This window comes from Etheostoma spectabile, chromosome 5 (genome assembly GCF_008692095.1).
Source record: "Etheostoma spectabile isolate EspeVRDwgs_2016 chromosome 5, UIUC_Espe_1.0, whole genome shotgun sequence".
In the NCBI taxonomy this organism is placed as follows: domain Eukaryota; kingdom Metazoa; phylum Chordata; class Actinopteri; order Perciformes; family Percidae; genus Etheostoma; species Etheostoma spectabile.
In genome coordinates, this window is record NC_045737.1 from 30448525 (window position 1) to 30465338 (window position 16814).

General features: G+C 39.8%; 1 protein-coding gene across 1 annotated transcript in view; it reads right to left on the reverse strand.

The window, feature by feature from the left end:
- Positions 1-16814, reverse strand: part of arid3c (AT rich interactive domain 3C (BRIGHT-like)) — a 92112-nt gene that overhangs the window by 25809 nt on the left and 49489 nt on the right. The window contains exon 3 of the mRNA XM_032515766.1: positions 2786-2858. Within this exon, the coding sequence (XP_032371657.1) occupies positions 2786-2858 (73 nt within the window). The remainder of the gene's footprint in view (positions 1-2785; positions 2859-16814) is intronic.

Below are 16814 nucleotides of genomic sequence, written 5' to 3' on the forward strand. Positions count from 1 at the left end.
ACCCAATGCTTTGGTATTATTGTAGTCTGGATTCAGCCGGCCAATAAATCAGCAATGTTAAAGAGCACTTTATTTTGACACTCTTCACTGGGATCTGTGCTTAGTAAGCCAGCCTGGTTGGCATTTCTTTGTCACTACAGAAGGACAGTGATGTTTTCAGGAAACATTGATTGGGATATTTGGAGCAGTCCACTCTGCTCACAGCCGTCAGAGGCGAGCGCCGGAGATGGGCGGCTGCTGATCTGCTCGGCACTGACAGTGTCTCCCTACACTAAGTCCAAAATCAATCTCTAATTGAACGCTCCAACAACAATCCATACTGTCTCTAAACCCAAGTGACCACCCAACTACATCATTACTTCATCAACGTGTGCTTTCCTCCAGCTGTCACGGCACACAGCTGGAACTGTGGGCCAATGGGACTTTTTGGGATGTTCTCACAGCCTTCATATGTACAGTGACATATTATATGTTATATGGAGAAAATCAAACATCACGATGTACTTGACCAAATACATCATTATTGATATTGCAACGATATCGTAGGGTTGACTATTGGTGCTTTTACAAAATATTACGCAATGAGAGTTTTGAGAAATAATCACCAATAATGTGGATACAATGACTAAGTACACTGGGGTTTAAACTTTTAATGTTGTGGCATTTATATTTGCCATTTGGTTCGAGACTGTATTTTAATTGGTGTTGTTGCCTGAACAAACCCGCTGTTTTTAAGTAGTTTATCCAGCAATGTTTTTTTTTCTTTTCTTTAGAAACTAAATTTGGCTTCTGGCAAACAGCCGGACGAATCAAAAAACACCTTCCAAATTCTTTGTTTGTGTGTGTGTGTCGTGTTAGGTCATGGCAGTTTCTTGCGGCGTCGCTATGACGACCAGCCACGCTAACTCTGCAACTAACTCTGCAATGGAAGAAGGTGGACGGGGGACCGAGCACAGCTGATAGTGGCACGGGTATTGGTGCTCGCATGGGCCATATGTTACCCCCCCCCCCCCCCCCCCCCGGAACAGTTAATATGGAAAGATAGTGGCCAGTCAGCAACAAACAATCAACAAGCAATTATGCTTCATATTCTTCCTATTCTGATATGTACTCATGTTACACTGTATGTTATTAATTTTGTTGAGAGTGCGAGTGAAATTATAAATAACAGTTTTTCTGTATTTTAACATAACATGTGATTTGCCAGCTGCAGTGTATAATGCACACTTTGATGAAGGGAAGAACACAAATGGATGTTTTAGCTTTGACGCATCCCTGTAAGGCTGAGCAATACGTGCATAACAATATATCAAAATCAATATGTTGCCTTCAATTTGGGATGTTGTAATATATGACAAAGCTCTAAATACTGGGGATTTAGATCTGGATTTCAGCTGTTAAATTATCATAATTGAATATATTCTATGTTAAGTTTTCTGTGAGCAAAATACATTTAATGTTCCCGTATACATTTCATTTGAAATGACATTTACATTGCACAGGGGACCATGCTGTGGTTAAACAAGGAAATAATAAAGTTGATATGAAACTTAAGCACAATTCAAATGATGTCATAAAATTACATACCAAGTCCATTGCATTGTAAGTCAAGGACATGCAGGTGAGGACAAATGTTTCTGCAGAGATGTAAAACATTGTGTACAGAACAAGGCATTCAAGATGACAAAAGCGTGGCACGCTAACCCCACGCTCCTAAAATAGACAGTCATTGTAACTGGCAGTGCCTGCTGGGTGATCAACTTCCTCATATTATGGAAGGGTCTACACACGCATCTATTTCTCCAACAAAACCAGCGGCTGCCAGCTCAATCCTCACACACCATGGGACAAACACATCATTACACTGTATGTGGCCAATAAAAGCAGATCAGTCATGATATTGTGAGGAGGCCTCTGAATGCCACAGTGTCTCCTAGAGACGGAGCTGATCACATCTGTGCTCACAGAGGTCACTGAGGGATAAAGGAACAGTACAAATATTTGCTCTTGTCTCTTCCGGCAGGTCACAGAGATTTTGGCTACATTTACATTGCTACGGTTTGGTTTAAAAAGCAATATCTTCTGCTATGTTTCCCCCTTATTCCCTTTAAGCCACAATTTTACCAGCATTTGGCTGGTAGATGGTGCTAATTTTGAACCCTGCAAATGATCTTCAGATACAGTATTAGGGGACCACTAAGGTCTATATAAAAGAGACTTCAGATACAGTATTAGGGACCACTAAGGTCTATATAAAAGAGACTTCAGGTACAGTATTAGGGGACCACTAAGGTCTATATAAAAGAGACTTCAGATACAGTATTAGGGACCACTAAGGTCTATATAAAGAGACTTCAGATACAGTATTAGGGGACCACTAAGGTCTATATAAAAGAGACTTCAGATACAGTATTAGGGGACCACTAAGGTCTATATAAAAGAGACTTCAGATACAGTATTAGGGGACCACTAAGGTCTATATAAAAGAGACTTCAGGTACAGTATTAGGGACCACTAAGGTCTATTTAAAAGCATCCAAAAAGCACCATGTCATGGGACCTTTAAAAACACAAGCATATGGTTGGTTACATGAAACAAAAAGACATAAAAACATTTTAAAAGGTTAGGGACCCCTTCCTCCCAGAGAGTCAGACACCACAAATACATAGGCAACTTTTGGAAACACTTTAGTCCATGGCCTGTAAAGTGTGATCGGGGGGGCAATTGTAAACAAGAACTTCTGTAAGGGAAGACGTGTATTCCCAATAAAGAGGAAAGCACTTACCTCGTTTTTGCATGAAAGTAAAAAGGTCATCAAGAAATTCTTTGCGCTTCTCATCATCATCCAATTCATACAGCTGAAAAAGACAGAAAAAAGAGAATCAATTAAAAATGTATTAACATTTACACCAAAGAAAATCAAGAACATGAGTGGTACACTTTAAAAAAAGTAATTATTTCTGTATTAAAAAAACCAACATGAATATTAAATAAATATTTTCAAAAAATAGAGTGAATTGACAATAACATAGAAAACATGTAACTGTTAATAACCATACAGTTATTTTTTTTTCACAGAAAACTCATTTGTTTGCACGTAATTCTTTTTTGAAATACCTCTGCAAAATAATCATTTATCAGTATTTCACAAATATGCAATCTCTAATAAATCCAACTGTTAAATTCAAGTTTATTACTGTAAATACATTTGTTAAGTTAGATAGAATAAGGGAATAGAGACAATTGTTTTAACAGCTGTAAATGGCCTTAATTAAACATTAAAAAGACAAGAAATACACATGATTTAATGTGAAATTGAAGCCATAAACTGTATTTTAATTATGGAAAATTACGGTGTTTTATTTTTTGTTATTATACCGGGTTTTTTTGGGCGCCCCAGGTGCCAAAATATTGCTTTTCTTTTTGTTTTTACAGTGTAGGTGAACAGTGGGGTTGTTGAGGACGATGGTCGACGAAGACGAGGAAAACGAGTTCCTTGGAGACGATCTCAGAAACCTCAACAATCTCAACACAAAGACTCAGGGCTGCTGGAACAATATCAGGAAGCGGCTTTATGGACAGGAATAGCTTTTCCACATCAGGTGCGTCAGAGAGGTATGTCTGTGTCAGCTTGGACCAAATGCCCATCGCATCAGCTTTTCATATCCAAACCCTTCAAGAAGAAGTTGTGCAGAGAAGCACAAACATACAGAATGCTCAAGTCCTGTCATGTCCGCTCTGTGTTGTCCACAGCTGTGTCTCATTTTGACATTGAGTTGAGTGGCTGACAGGTGCAGCCTGAGTTAATGCAACCAAAGAGGGAAAGTGTATATGTAGTAGCCTAGCATCTAATGTAGCTCAGTGTGAACTTTTAATCAGTGCACTCCTAAATAAAGTCAGCTGTTATCCTAATAATTTCTTTTGCTGTTGCATATCTGCAACTAGTCTCTCCAGATTTAAATATAGCTCAGCGTAGTCATTCAGGAAGACCTAATTTAATCATTACTCTCTTCCTAAATGGAATCAGCTCGTGGAGGCGGTCACCTTCCTGCTTAACCAATCAGAATCATACACAAATTGCAAGGGCCAATCACCGACTCCCAATCCTGCTTTAGATAATCTGTTTCTCCCTTTGCTATCAGCTGTCTTTGCAGGCAAAGAGTGCAACCCACCACCCACCCCTCCCCACTCCCCCCTCCAGTCATCTACTCCAGCTGACCGGTCCGGAGCCTCCTTCGGTCTGGTCTTCGAGCTCCTTCATCACCACCACCGGTGTCTAGACTCCATCGGGGGGGTCTGATGGTTCTCTACCCCTATATAGGTATACGAAAAACTTGTATAGCGATGGAGTCTAATCGCCAAGACTTTGACATTTTATTGAGCATATCTGCAAACGTGTCTCTCCTGATTGACTGTTTAATCCCTCTGTTGTACACTTATACACCATTTATATGTAGTTGTTCTCAGGCTTGTAACAAATTAGAATAGTTATCTTTCTATATTGTGGTCCTTTTGCTGATAAACTGTTGTCTTTTTGATTTTTGCGTGTTCTTTCTATGTTCTTGCTGCTGTTTTGTGCTGTTTTAAAAGGAAATTGGGGACAAGGAACATAAATGTGAATGGAAAGTGACAAAGTTCTGTAACATCTGTGTTGTGAGATGTTAGCTATGTATATTATACTATTTGTGCAACTGCAACATAGAATTTCCCTTCGGGGATCAATAAAGTATTTCTGATTCTGATTTCTGATGTATATATAATAAATACAATATAATATAAATATAATCAATAAATACAATTCAGTTTCCTGACTAAACTTATCCACTCAACGTAAGTTCCTTTGATCCTAATAGTCAAAATAGTTCAAAATTTCTGTTATTTGTTTTACTCAAATATTGGGTAGGATTGCACATAAACCATGACCATGAATCTCAAAAAGTAGTTAGTGAAAACAAAACAAAAAGTCAGAAAAAGGGTCAAAAATTTCACGTTGGGAGGACAACCCAAGGGTTAAAGATGCCCGGCTGAAACAACGGATCACAGACTATTGTGATGAGCCTGTCCATTGAACATGGAAATTTACCCATTCTATATCTAGCTATATGTCACATTGCACCGTGCTGCCCGATCAGCAAAAAACACAACCTCGACAAAAATGACACACTGCCACTGTTTTACACCTCCGCTGGCCCCCCACGGGCACCAAACTTCACTTGCTCTTTGTACCGTTTTGTATTCTACAGTGCGACCGTTTCAACTTCTGTCTGTTTGTCTCATGCATGTGGTTATTACCTGGCTATTTTCTCAGAAAAACAATAAAAAGGTAAATGTTATCTATGTAACTGAACACACAACGAGTTTTAGACCAAGGACCCTTTAACTGAAAGAGAGTCGGAGCAGGGCCTCCCTACTACATCGCAAAAATTGTATTAAATTGTATAAAAATTCACTGGGCCTACATTAATTAGTGTAGAGCGGACTGAACCCTTTACAACCCTTTTTTTTTGCATAGAATGCTAAGCCAATGAAATAATAATTGTTGGCATGATTTAATACATCATGTTTTAATGTGGATGGCCTTAGTGACTAGCTATAGGCCAGTAAGCCTATCTTCAGTAGGTTTTCTTCACATATAGGTTGATTTATATTTGCAAATACAATGTTGGATTCGTGTCAACACATTTTAATTTTTAAATTTTTTAACAATAATTCGGTGGCCCCACCTGCGGGTTTAGACTAGGGTTAAAAAACACATTATTTTAGCCTTTTTTGTGTTTGTAGCTCCTGTTTGTGGCATGAATTTGTGCTGGAACATCTGTAATATTTGTGCATTATGTATAATTATAGAATGCAATACCAAATTGTCGAAAAGAATACATTTGTTGTCAAAGTGGTGAAGCTCTGTTCTTATCTTCAGTTGTTGTTCAGTATGTTGAGGTCTTTTTGTCACTCAGTCATATTTGCTTTATTTGGAAAAATAAATAAGGTCAATATAAAGACTGAGAATACAACCCTATAATATCTCAGCAGGATATCTCCTTGTGTCTGTCAGCCTGGGGCCCTCTGTATATTTTAGTAGCACTAGTTTCCTTATTGGCATACCCATTATGCTCCTCATCCTGCTCTATTCACTGGGGCAGCGGCGGTGTCAAAGAGGCTTTTAAATGGGCCTCTCCATCCAGATACAGCTGATGGAAATATGTTAGTGGCAATGTTCACTTTCAGTAAGGCCCAGAGCCACATTAACAGGCCCACTTAATCAATACTGGAAGACAGAGGCATGACCTTTGGAATCAGTGGGGCCCTGTGGACGAGGCCCCAGAGATAATAACTGATCATTTAGAAGTGTATTAGCTGTCACCAGTATTAAAGGAGCAGAGCAGGTCAGCACTCTGAAGGGTGTGTGTGTGTGTGTGTGTGTGTGTGTGTGTGTGTGTGTTTGGGTTGGGGGGCGTGAGTGCACTGTGAGTGGTGCGCTGCAGGCAGTCCGTGGTGGGGGGAATATCGAAAGGTAAAGGAACAGCAAGCCATTGCAAAAATGTTAAGTGCACAAATGCACAGCGGATGACAATGCGGCGGGATCAATTGTGAGGCCCATGGAGTGCAAAGGCATATATGCAGAGACAATGATGAGCATTTGCTCATAGAGGCAATAACACACATGTTAACATGTACACACACACCAACCCGTACACAGAAGTTCACAGTAAAAGGAATATAAAGGATTCTTTTATAATTGAATCCCTTAACTCTCCAAAGATATCAGTTGGCTTCAATACATACATTATGACTATAAAAAGTTGTTATTAATGATGAAATCATTCCCAAAGTGGAAATAAAATTCTATAATTTAAAAAACCTACTATTACAGAAAGTACAAGGATATATATCAACTTTATTTACAGACTCAAGGTCCAGCTAAAAAGTACACATAACACATTACAAGAGGGTTACAAACTAAACACACAAACAAATACATAGACACAAAACTGACTCCCAGATATAACATAAAGGAGACATACAAAACAAACAAACATTCATACATATATGCATAAAGATATACAAATAAATTAATATAAAGCTAAGTATCACATAGATTTGTATTAACTAGTGCAGTACCTGGTCATAATTGCTGCTTGCAGCTTTCTCCAGAACCATTCTACCCCAAAATGATTGACAGAAGGACCCCAAAGCAACTCAATTGTATATTACTTCCTCCCTGTGTACTTCTACTTCAGAGGAAAACATTGTACTACTACATTGTTCCTTTTCCAGCCAGGTGAACCTGTTGTCCACCCACTCTCTGCCTGGATCCCGCACAGAGGGACTGATTTCATTTTCTACATGGTTATAATGAACTGAACATGTATGAAATGAAACAGTTAATCTACTTGTGTTAAAATCATTGAAATACACAGTACCTTCACTTGGAATGTAACTAAGTATATTTACTCTAGTATTGTACTCGGGTACTTTACTTGAGTCTTTTCTTTTCATGCCACTTTCTACTTCTACTCCGCTACATTTCAGAGAGAAGTATTCTACTTTTTACTCCACTACATTCATCTGACAGCTTTAGTTACTAGTTACTTTAGTTACTAGTTACTTTAGTTACTCCGCTACATTCATCTGACAGCTTTAGTTACTAGTTACTTTAGTTACTAGTTACTTTAGTTACTCTGCTACATTCATCTGACAGCTTTAGTTACTAGTTACTTTAGTTACTAGTTACTTTAGTTACTCTGCTACATTCATCTGACAGCTTTAGTTACCAGTTACTTTAGTTACTAGTTACTTTAGTTACTCCACTACATTCATCTGACAGCTTTAGTTACTAGTTACTTTAGTAACTCCTCTACATTCATCTGACAGCTTTAGTTACTAGTTACTTTAGTTACTCCGCTACATTCATCTGACAGCTTTAGTTACTAGTTACTTTAGTTACTAGTTACTTTAGTTACTCTGCTACATTCATCTGACAGCTTTAGTTACCAGTTACTTTAGTTACTAGTTACTTTAGTTACTCTGCTACATTCATCTGTCAGCTTTAGTTACCAGTTACTTTAGTTACTAGTTACTAGTTACTTTAGTTACTCCACTACATTCATCTGACAGCTTTAGTTACTAGTTACTTTAGTAACTCCTCTACATTCATCTGACAGCTTTAGTTACTAGTTACTTTAGTTACTCCACTACATTCATCTGACAGCTTTAGTTACTAGTTACTTTAGTTACTAGTTACCTAGCAACAATATAACGGCCTACAGGTCCAGCTGAGATGATGAGACCATTAAACACACAGCTGGTTGGGTCCTTTACACTCCAACATGTTCTAATACTTTAAGTACATTTCCCATTACAGACGTCTACTTAAGCAGCATTGGTGTTGTATGTGTGGTATTACTACTTTTACTGCAGTAAAGGATCTGAATACTTCTCCCACCACCGCAACTTGTCAAGGTTTCATGCAGCCGGCTCCGAAGCAGAGAGAAAAGTAGGCGGGCAGCATTCCTGTCTGTTTGACCACTGCTTTGTTTGTGTTTTCCCGCTCTGTGTGAAGTACGCGAGCAGACAGACAGGCTGAGGCAGGCTGAAGGACACCGGGTTCAGCTGAACCTGCCGCCCCCCCCCCCCGCCTGTCAGTCAGCGGGGTCAGCCGAGGGAAGGCTGCTGACATTGAACTTGGAAATGCCTCCTGGTCTTTCTCCTTCCCCAGGAACCCTATCTCTGACTCAAGGTCTGTTCTGTGAAGCTGGTGTGGTCGCTGCAGTTATTTTAAGGTGTCTTTCTCATGTGTTTGCATAGAATTCTTAACCCTCCTGTTGTCTTCGGGTCAAAGTTGACCCCTCTCCAAAACGTTTCCATATCAGAAATTTGGGTTTCTTTCAAACAAATATTCCAAAGAAGTAACGTGGATAGTTCCCAACAACGCTCCTCATAAGTTAAATTAATAATCAGTTCACTACTTTCATTGAATTTGGGTGTTTTTTGCCAATTTTATAGTATTTGGACGAAAAATAATTGTCAAAAGAACTTGAAAGAAAGTGTAAAAAAAGAGAGAAAATGGCAATAAAAAGGGACTCAAATGTGAACAACTGTCAAAAATAGTCACAAATATGTAACAACATTAGGCGCTTTTCAAGTGATGAGAGACAAAGTAATCACAAGACACTATCTCGTGATTTTGATTTAGAAAGTCAGACTTTAAATTATTAAGTGAAACTGTACTATTGGCAGAAAACACACCAGAGCATCTTCTCTGTCAGAAAACACACTGCTATCTGTTTTCAGAGCAGCCAAACAAACTGAGATGATTCACTGTGTCACATTGCTTCAGTGAAAAAAAAATGTTTGGCATAAAGTCACATGATGGGCTCCTGGGTTTCATTTCAACTCAACATTGGGTTAGGGTTACATATTAAGCAGGGGTCTTCCTCCAGAAAATGTTTTGCACAATTATAGGTGTAAATAGAGGAGACAATTCAAAACCCAAAAGCATGATGTAATATAATGCAGTCAGGCTCTCAGATATTCTGTACTGCTCTCAAATATTTAAGTTATCTCTGCTGAGTCAACACACATGTAGGCATGACTTACTCTTCTCCTTTTTGTGTCATTTGCTTGGGGAAGAAAGCTCTTTAAATGTGCATGTGACCCATGTCATCAGGTGAGTCTTAACAAGATGTTCAAAAAATTCTGCACAAAATGTATCTCACGGATTGTGAGAATAAAGTCTTGATATTTTGAGAGAAGTTGTAATAATACAAAAATTAAATAGCATAAAGTCACAGTATTTCAAGAAAAAAATACGTGGGCTATAGTCTGCTATCCAGACCGTCTGCTGGTGGCTTTCAGTCCATTTTCATTTTTTTTACAGAAGGTAAAGCACCTTGGACACAAGCGCCTGGATGGTCTTGTGCTCTCTGCACTCCAGCATCCTACTGCTGCATGTGAGGAGGCAGAAACCCAGGAAACACACAGCAATAAAAACGATTTCTCACCCAGTGATACGCAACAGGGAATTATTTGAGCAAAAATATTGCTATTGCTATTGCATACCCAGTAAAGACTCTACCAGTAAGCAGGAGAACGAGTGGGTAATCACAGAACATTGAATGTATATCCCCTAGGGCTGGGTGATATGGAGAAAATCAAATATCACGATATCTTTGACCAAATACCTCGATATCGATACCACAACGATATTGTGGTGTTGACTATCGGTGCTTTCACAAAATATTTCCAACATGAGATTTTAGATAAATAATCATCAGTAATGTGGGTATAATGACTAAGTGTGTAAAGACAAATAATAGAACAGTTACAACAGTCTGGTAAGTTCAGAAATGACATCACTTTACTGTTATGCAGACTTTAAAACCAGGAAAAGACAACACTTATGCCATATTACAATATCCAAAATTTAAGACAATATCTAGCCTCATATCGCGATATCAATAGAATATCGATATATTGCCCAGCTCTAATATCACTGATTACATAAGTCATATTTGTGAGCCATTATATTATACACTATATTGACATGACATATCTCTATTCTGACTTACTATGTAAAAATGACATGAAATCAGATTTATTATCATAAAGTGTGTTTAAGTTTGAACTAAGTCAGGTCAGGACTGCCATCTCAGAAAAACATAATGAGATGAGACTGTTTATTTTTTTATTTCTAATCCCAGCTGGCTTCTGTAAATGTGAAAATATGTAAGTGTTGAGTGTGTGCACGTGTGTGTGTAAGGGGTCACGCTGGCAACCATCCAGTTGGCTAAGTGCCACCACTAACACACTCTGCTGGTGCCTTTCCGTCTCTCTCTCTCACACACACACACACACACACACACACACCACACACACACACACACACACAGACAGCTATGCTAAAAGTAAAAAAAACGGCAAGGTATGAAAGTTCATTATAGACAAAAACTGAATGAATATGAATATTAAATAAAATGTATCTGTCACTAAAGAATTGGGAGCTCGGCTCACATGATGTGGAAGCGCCAGAGAAAGTGAAGACTGAATCTTGAGTGGAACGGCTCTACATGTGATGACCAACCATTGAGAACCCCAACCTCAATGTCATATCTAGGATACTGGGCTTCCTTTATTAGAAGTAATTTCCGACTATATGTTTAGGATTTCTAATGATTTCATAATAGTTTCAATGATTATTGGAAACCTAAGGCCTAAACCTTTGAGTAGAAAGCGCAGCAGTGAACAACACATGCAAACAATAGATCCGTCTCAGATAGGCTCCAGTGTCCACTGCAATGTCACAGGTTAATATCATTTATATCATGCTACCGACTCTTGCTTTATTACTCTAACTACACATTCAATTTAATTTTAACGTCACTTACACCGCAATATTGTTTCTTGTATCGTGGCAACCGCATTTTAGAATACCTTTATTTGACGCCATTTTGCTTACTTTCAGTCTACCATATAATCATTGTCTAATGTTTTTGCCTGTATTTCTTGTGTGTTTACTTGTTTGTGTGTTTCTGTTTTTTTGCTGTTATTGAAGAAAATGCTGCTGCTGTAATAAGGACATTTTTACATTTTGTTGATACGCTTTCACATGGTTCCAGGTTGATCATGCCAAGTCAGACCATACTTACCTTCGCTGCTTTCTGTACAGGCTAGGACACAAGATCCCAGTAAATTGGATATGATATAACTGACAATGCAGCAGGTTTAGCACAATGAGACAAACTGGCCTAAAGGATTCCCATGATCTTTCCACCTTATTGCCTGTCGTCAATCACTGGAAGAAAGAGGTATCAGAAGGTTAATCCTGAGGCCTGTGCTCCACAAAGGAAATCCATGTTAGATAAAAGATAAAAGATAAATAGACAGATAAAAGCGCCTCTGACACTGAGGACTCCTGGTGCTAACTGCTACAGTGTCCACTACCGTCTTTGTCTCAGCTCCTCGCTCTCTCAGCCAGATGGTTTGAAGATAACATTTAAAAATAACGTATACCATAAACTAGCGCTGTCAAACGCGTTATTAACGGCGTTAACACAAATCCTTTTTAACAGCGTCAATTTTTTTATCGCAAGATTAGCGGGTTTTTTGGCCTACCAAATTTTGTAGTTTTTTTTCACATGCTGTTGCAACCAACTAGTATGTTAGAAAAACTACAACACCCACCGGATTTTAGCTAGACAGAAAACTAAACAACAGGCATGCCACACACACGCCGCTGAAGAGTAGTAATGTTCTGTTTTTTTTTTTAAAGATCATTTTTTCCCCTTAATTATAGTGGATAGACATGAAAGGGGGAGAGAGACGGGGGACCACACACAGCAAGGGGCCGCATGCTGGATTCAAACCACCCTCTTCCTGGGGGAGCTAGAGGCCCCCCCAGTAATGGGTGTGCTAGAGGGGCTAGAGGCCCCCCCAGCAATGTTATGTTTTGAGTGGATGGCGAGCGTGAGACGGCCAAAATGGACGCCAATAAGATTCTGAAAGGAAAGTTGGCTTTTTAAAAGTTGCCAAATATTCCACTGAGAAGACCAAAGTGATCTGTGTGAACACATCATCGTCATCAACATATCATCGCAGCACGTCCAGTCTGAAATACCAAGCACACAACTGATGATGATCCCCCCCCCCCCCATAAGATAGCCAAGCACATAGCTGATGCCAACTCCCCCCCCTTGTCAAAGTATTTCTTTCACCCTGTTACTGATGGACAATGTTTCACCATGTGAGAGATTATTGCTCAATGCGAGAATGTTAGTGTGAAATTGGGGGGGGTCTTGAACACTACAGTAGGCTATATGCTGAGGTTGGGGGGGGGGGGGTCTTGGACACTACAGTAGGCTATGTGCTGAGGTTGGGGGGAGGGTTTCTTGGACACTACAGTAGGCTATATGCTGAGGTTGGGGGGAAGGGTTCTTGAACACTACAGTAGGGTGTATACTGAGTTGGGGGGGTCTTGAACACTACAGTAGGGTGTATACTGAGGTTGGGGGGGTCTTGAACACTACAGTAGGGTGTATACTGAGGTTGGGGGGGGTCTTGGACACTACAGTAGGCTATATGCTGAGGTTGGGGGGGGGGGTTATTGGACACTACAGTAGGCTATATGCTGAGGTTGGGGGGAAGGGTTCTTGAACACTACAGTAGGGTTATACTGAGGTTGGGGGGGGTCTTGAACACTACAGTAGGCTATATGCCAATGATGTTTTCAATTTAAAAAAAAAAAGCATTTGCACAATGCGAGCCAATCCACTTTTCCATGTTGATGAGTATTAAAATGAGAAAAAAATAATGGGACAAAAAAGAAATCAAGGGACATTTAGAATAAATAAAAACGTGCCATTAATTGCGAGTTAACTATGACGCTCATGCAATTAAATATTTTAATCGTTTGACAGTGCTACCATGAACCAGTCAAACACAATAAATCACCACTGCACGTATTTCCAACAGGTCCCCCGAATGAAATAGCAAAATATATTATTATATACACAGCATTTTCTACTGATCTTCTTTTGGTGTTTAAAGTAAGACGAGTGCAGGGTTAAAGTTGGCTGTCCACCGTCTTGTCAGATAGCGTAGCTGATCCCAGGGCTGTAGTATTTGAGTCCAGCTTTGGACTTTGGACTTGAGTCCAGACTCAAGACGTTCTTTTGTTGTTGTCTCGGACTCTTGGACTCGTTGGTATTTGGACTCAGACTTTTCTCGCACTCGCCCATTGGACTTGCCAAATATTCCAGTTGGTCTTGACTAAGTCCAGCACTACATGCTATTTTTCTAAAGTAACGTCCTCCTTCAAAACAAAACTATACCTCAATCATCAAGTATCAATCATTTTCATTTTGGTCACAGACACAATGTTAACGAGCACTTTGTACTATGGATTCTCCTCTTGACTGTCTGTCATTTGGACTAAGTCTAGACTTGGACTTGGACCTCTTTGGGCTCTGTCTTGACCAAGTTTTGACTAGTCCTGGTCTTGGACTTGTCTTGATAAAGGTAGACTTGACAACAGCCCTGGATGCTCCTCTCAAGTTTACCCCACACAGCGAACTGCGTGTTGGTGAAAAGGTGAGTGAGTCGTGCCTCTGAATGATCATTATTCATCATATTAGTGAGGAAGGACAGATATAATCACTGTCTTGACTAAGTAGAGTAAGTCTGTTGTATTCTTACAGAGCAGAGATGCATGAGCCACATTCTCTATATTTGTATTATTATTTTTACTGTTATTGTTGGCACTTGTACCTATACACGTTCATAGTTGGGTTGGGAACCGGAGGGTCGCTGGTTCAAGTCCCCATATGGACCGAAGTATGGTGCTGGACTGCTAGCTGGAGAGGTGCCAGTTCACCTGCTGGGCACTGCCAAGGTGCTCTTGAGCAAGGCAGCGAACCCCCAACTGCTCGGAGCACCTTTCCATGGGCAGCCCCCCCCCCACTCTGACATCTCTCCATTAGTGCATGTATAGGTACTGAACATGTGTGTGTAATTCAGACCTGTGTGTAAAGTGTGTAATAACAACAGAGTGTAAATTGTAATTTCCTCTTGCGAGATTAATAAAGTATACATTATTATTATTATTACTATTTATTATTATTATTATTATTATTATTAATAGGATACGGATGGGTATTTGTGTTACTTCATTACAGTATCTATGTCACATGACAGTGATATAACTGAGACAATTAATTGAACAGCAAAATTTGGAACTGTTACAGCAATGTCTGTGTGTGTGTGTGTGTGTGTGTGTGTGTGTGTGAGGAACACCTGCAGTAGCAGAGCTGGAGGTAAAAGAATCAACGTGTCCACCAGGGCTTCTGTGCTGGAACACAATGACCTCGGCCGTCAGAAGCAGCTTCCCCTCACTGCTCTCCTTCATCTGGGCCACTTCAAAGGCCAACATGGCCCCCGGCCAAAACGACAGATACAAGGAGCAGTAAATCACTGCAGACACCACATCACCACGCTGTCCCTCCCATCCTTTTATCATCAGAGCCTTGTCCTTCTGATCTATTCTGCTGCTGTAATATTAATATGCAACAGTGCATCTGCTTTCTGGGACAAATACATTCTTCAGATGTGACCACACTCGTGCTGGCCACAATAATGGTGTGTTCTTCCACCTTGTGTTTAGTAGTACAAAATGCACAGCTAAGTCACAATAGGGACTGATAGCATAGTGGCCTTGAGGTGAAACTTGGAGCAGGGTTTTTTATTACATAAGGGGCCCCGAGTCTACTTTAAAGTACTTTATTCTTCCGTTTATTCTGTGCTGACATGGTGTATTTCCCTAAATACATGTATTATTGAGTTCCAAACGAATGACTAATTACTACCTCACAAAAAGCACAGACAGTGGGTGAGCAGGTCAACTGCAATGTTGTTTAATAATAATAATAATAATAATAATTTATACTCTTTATTGATCCCCTATAGGGAATTTACAATTTACACTCTGTTGTTATTACACACAGGCCGGAAATACACATGCTCAGGTCCTATACATGCACTAATGGAGGGATTTCAAAGTGTGGGGGGGGGGGCTGCTAGTGCTGGACCAGCGCCCTGAGCAGTTGAAGGTTAGGTGCCTTGCTCAAGAGAATCTTGGCAGTGCCAAGGAGGTGAACTGACATCTCTCCAGCTACCAGTCCACACTCCGTACTTTTGGTCCGAATATATATGTATATATATATACATATATATTGTGCGTATGCAATAATATCCAAGACCACATTTATTTTTGGACAATACAACAAGGACTATTAATCAGGACTGAAAGGGTAGTCACAGTGAACTAAGCTCCTGTAAAGTCTGTCTATTGGTCCTTGAGATTATCACAAGAGAGAAAACAGCTGTGCAGAAACACGGCCAACGCCCAGCCCACCCACACACACACATATACACACACATATACACACACACACACACACACACAACACACACACACAACACACACACACACACACACACACACACACACACACACACACACACACACCACACAGCACACTGGCTCCAACTGATGACCTCACCACAACCACATCCAGAGAATTTACAGACACAACTATATTCAAATGTTTTCATATTGGATGAATAAAAATATCTGTTGAGCCTCTATCAAGAAAAGTCAGGAAACATTGCAATTTATGATTGTTGAGTATTCTTTAAGTGTTACATTTGAACTTGGATCAATTTTATTCTGTGGTATTTGTCTGTGTTGAGTCTATTGTGATATTAGTTTTTAATGTCTGTATATTCTTGGTTGTATGATTAATATTATAGGGCCCCCTCTGAAATAGTTTTTTTTAGCTTATTTGAGGCTCCCCATTCCACGCGGCCTACATATGATTATTGTACCTTATGAAATTGGGTTTAATTATACAAATCATGACGTGTGAAAAAATACAATAAAAAAATAAAAACACAGAACTATTATGGGAAACAACTAATAATTACTTGATGTTGCAAATCTGCTCCAATCCAGACTGGGAGCAGTTCCACCAGCCCCTCTCCCAGTCCCGGGCCTTTTTCCTCTCCTATGTGTCCACATGGACGCTGTCCCACACTTATTGTGTGTTTGTACTTGAGCTCTCAAGGCCTGCTGTTCTAATTATGCCCACATGAAAGCCACCATGTCCTGCATTGTCATCCAAAATAGATTTTTATGGCCCAAGCCTCAAAAAAGGTGTGCTACATAGATTAACATACCTCACCACCACCTCCCCTTCCTGTCCCATTTTCCAGCTCAATGTCCCAGTACTGAGTTTGCTGTCTCCTTGCCTCCACTCAAATCT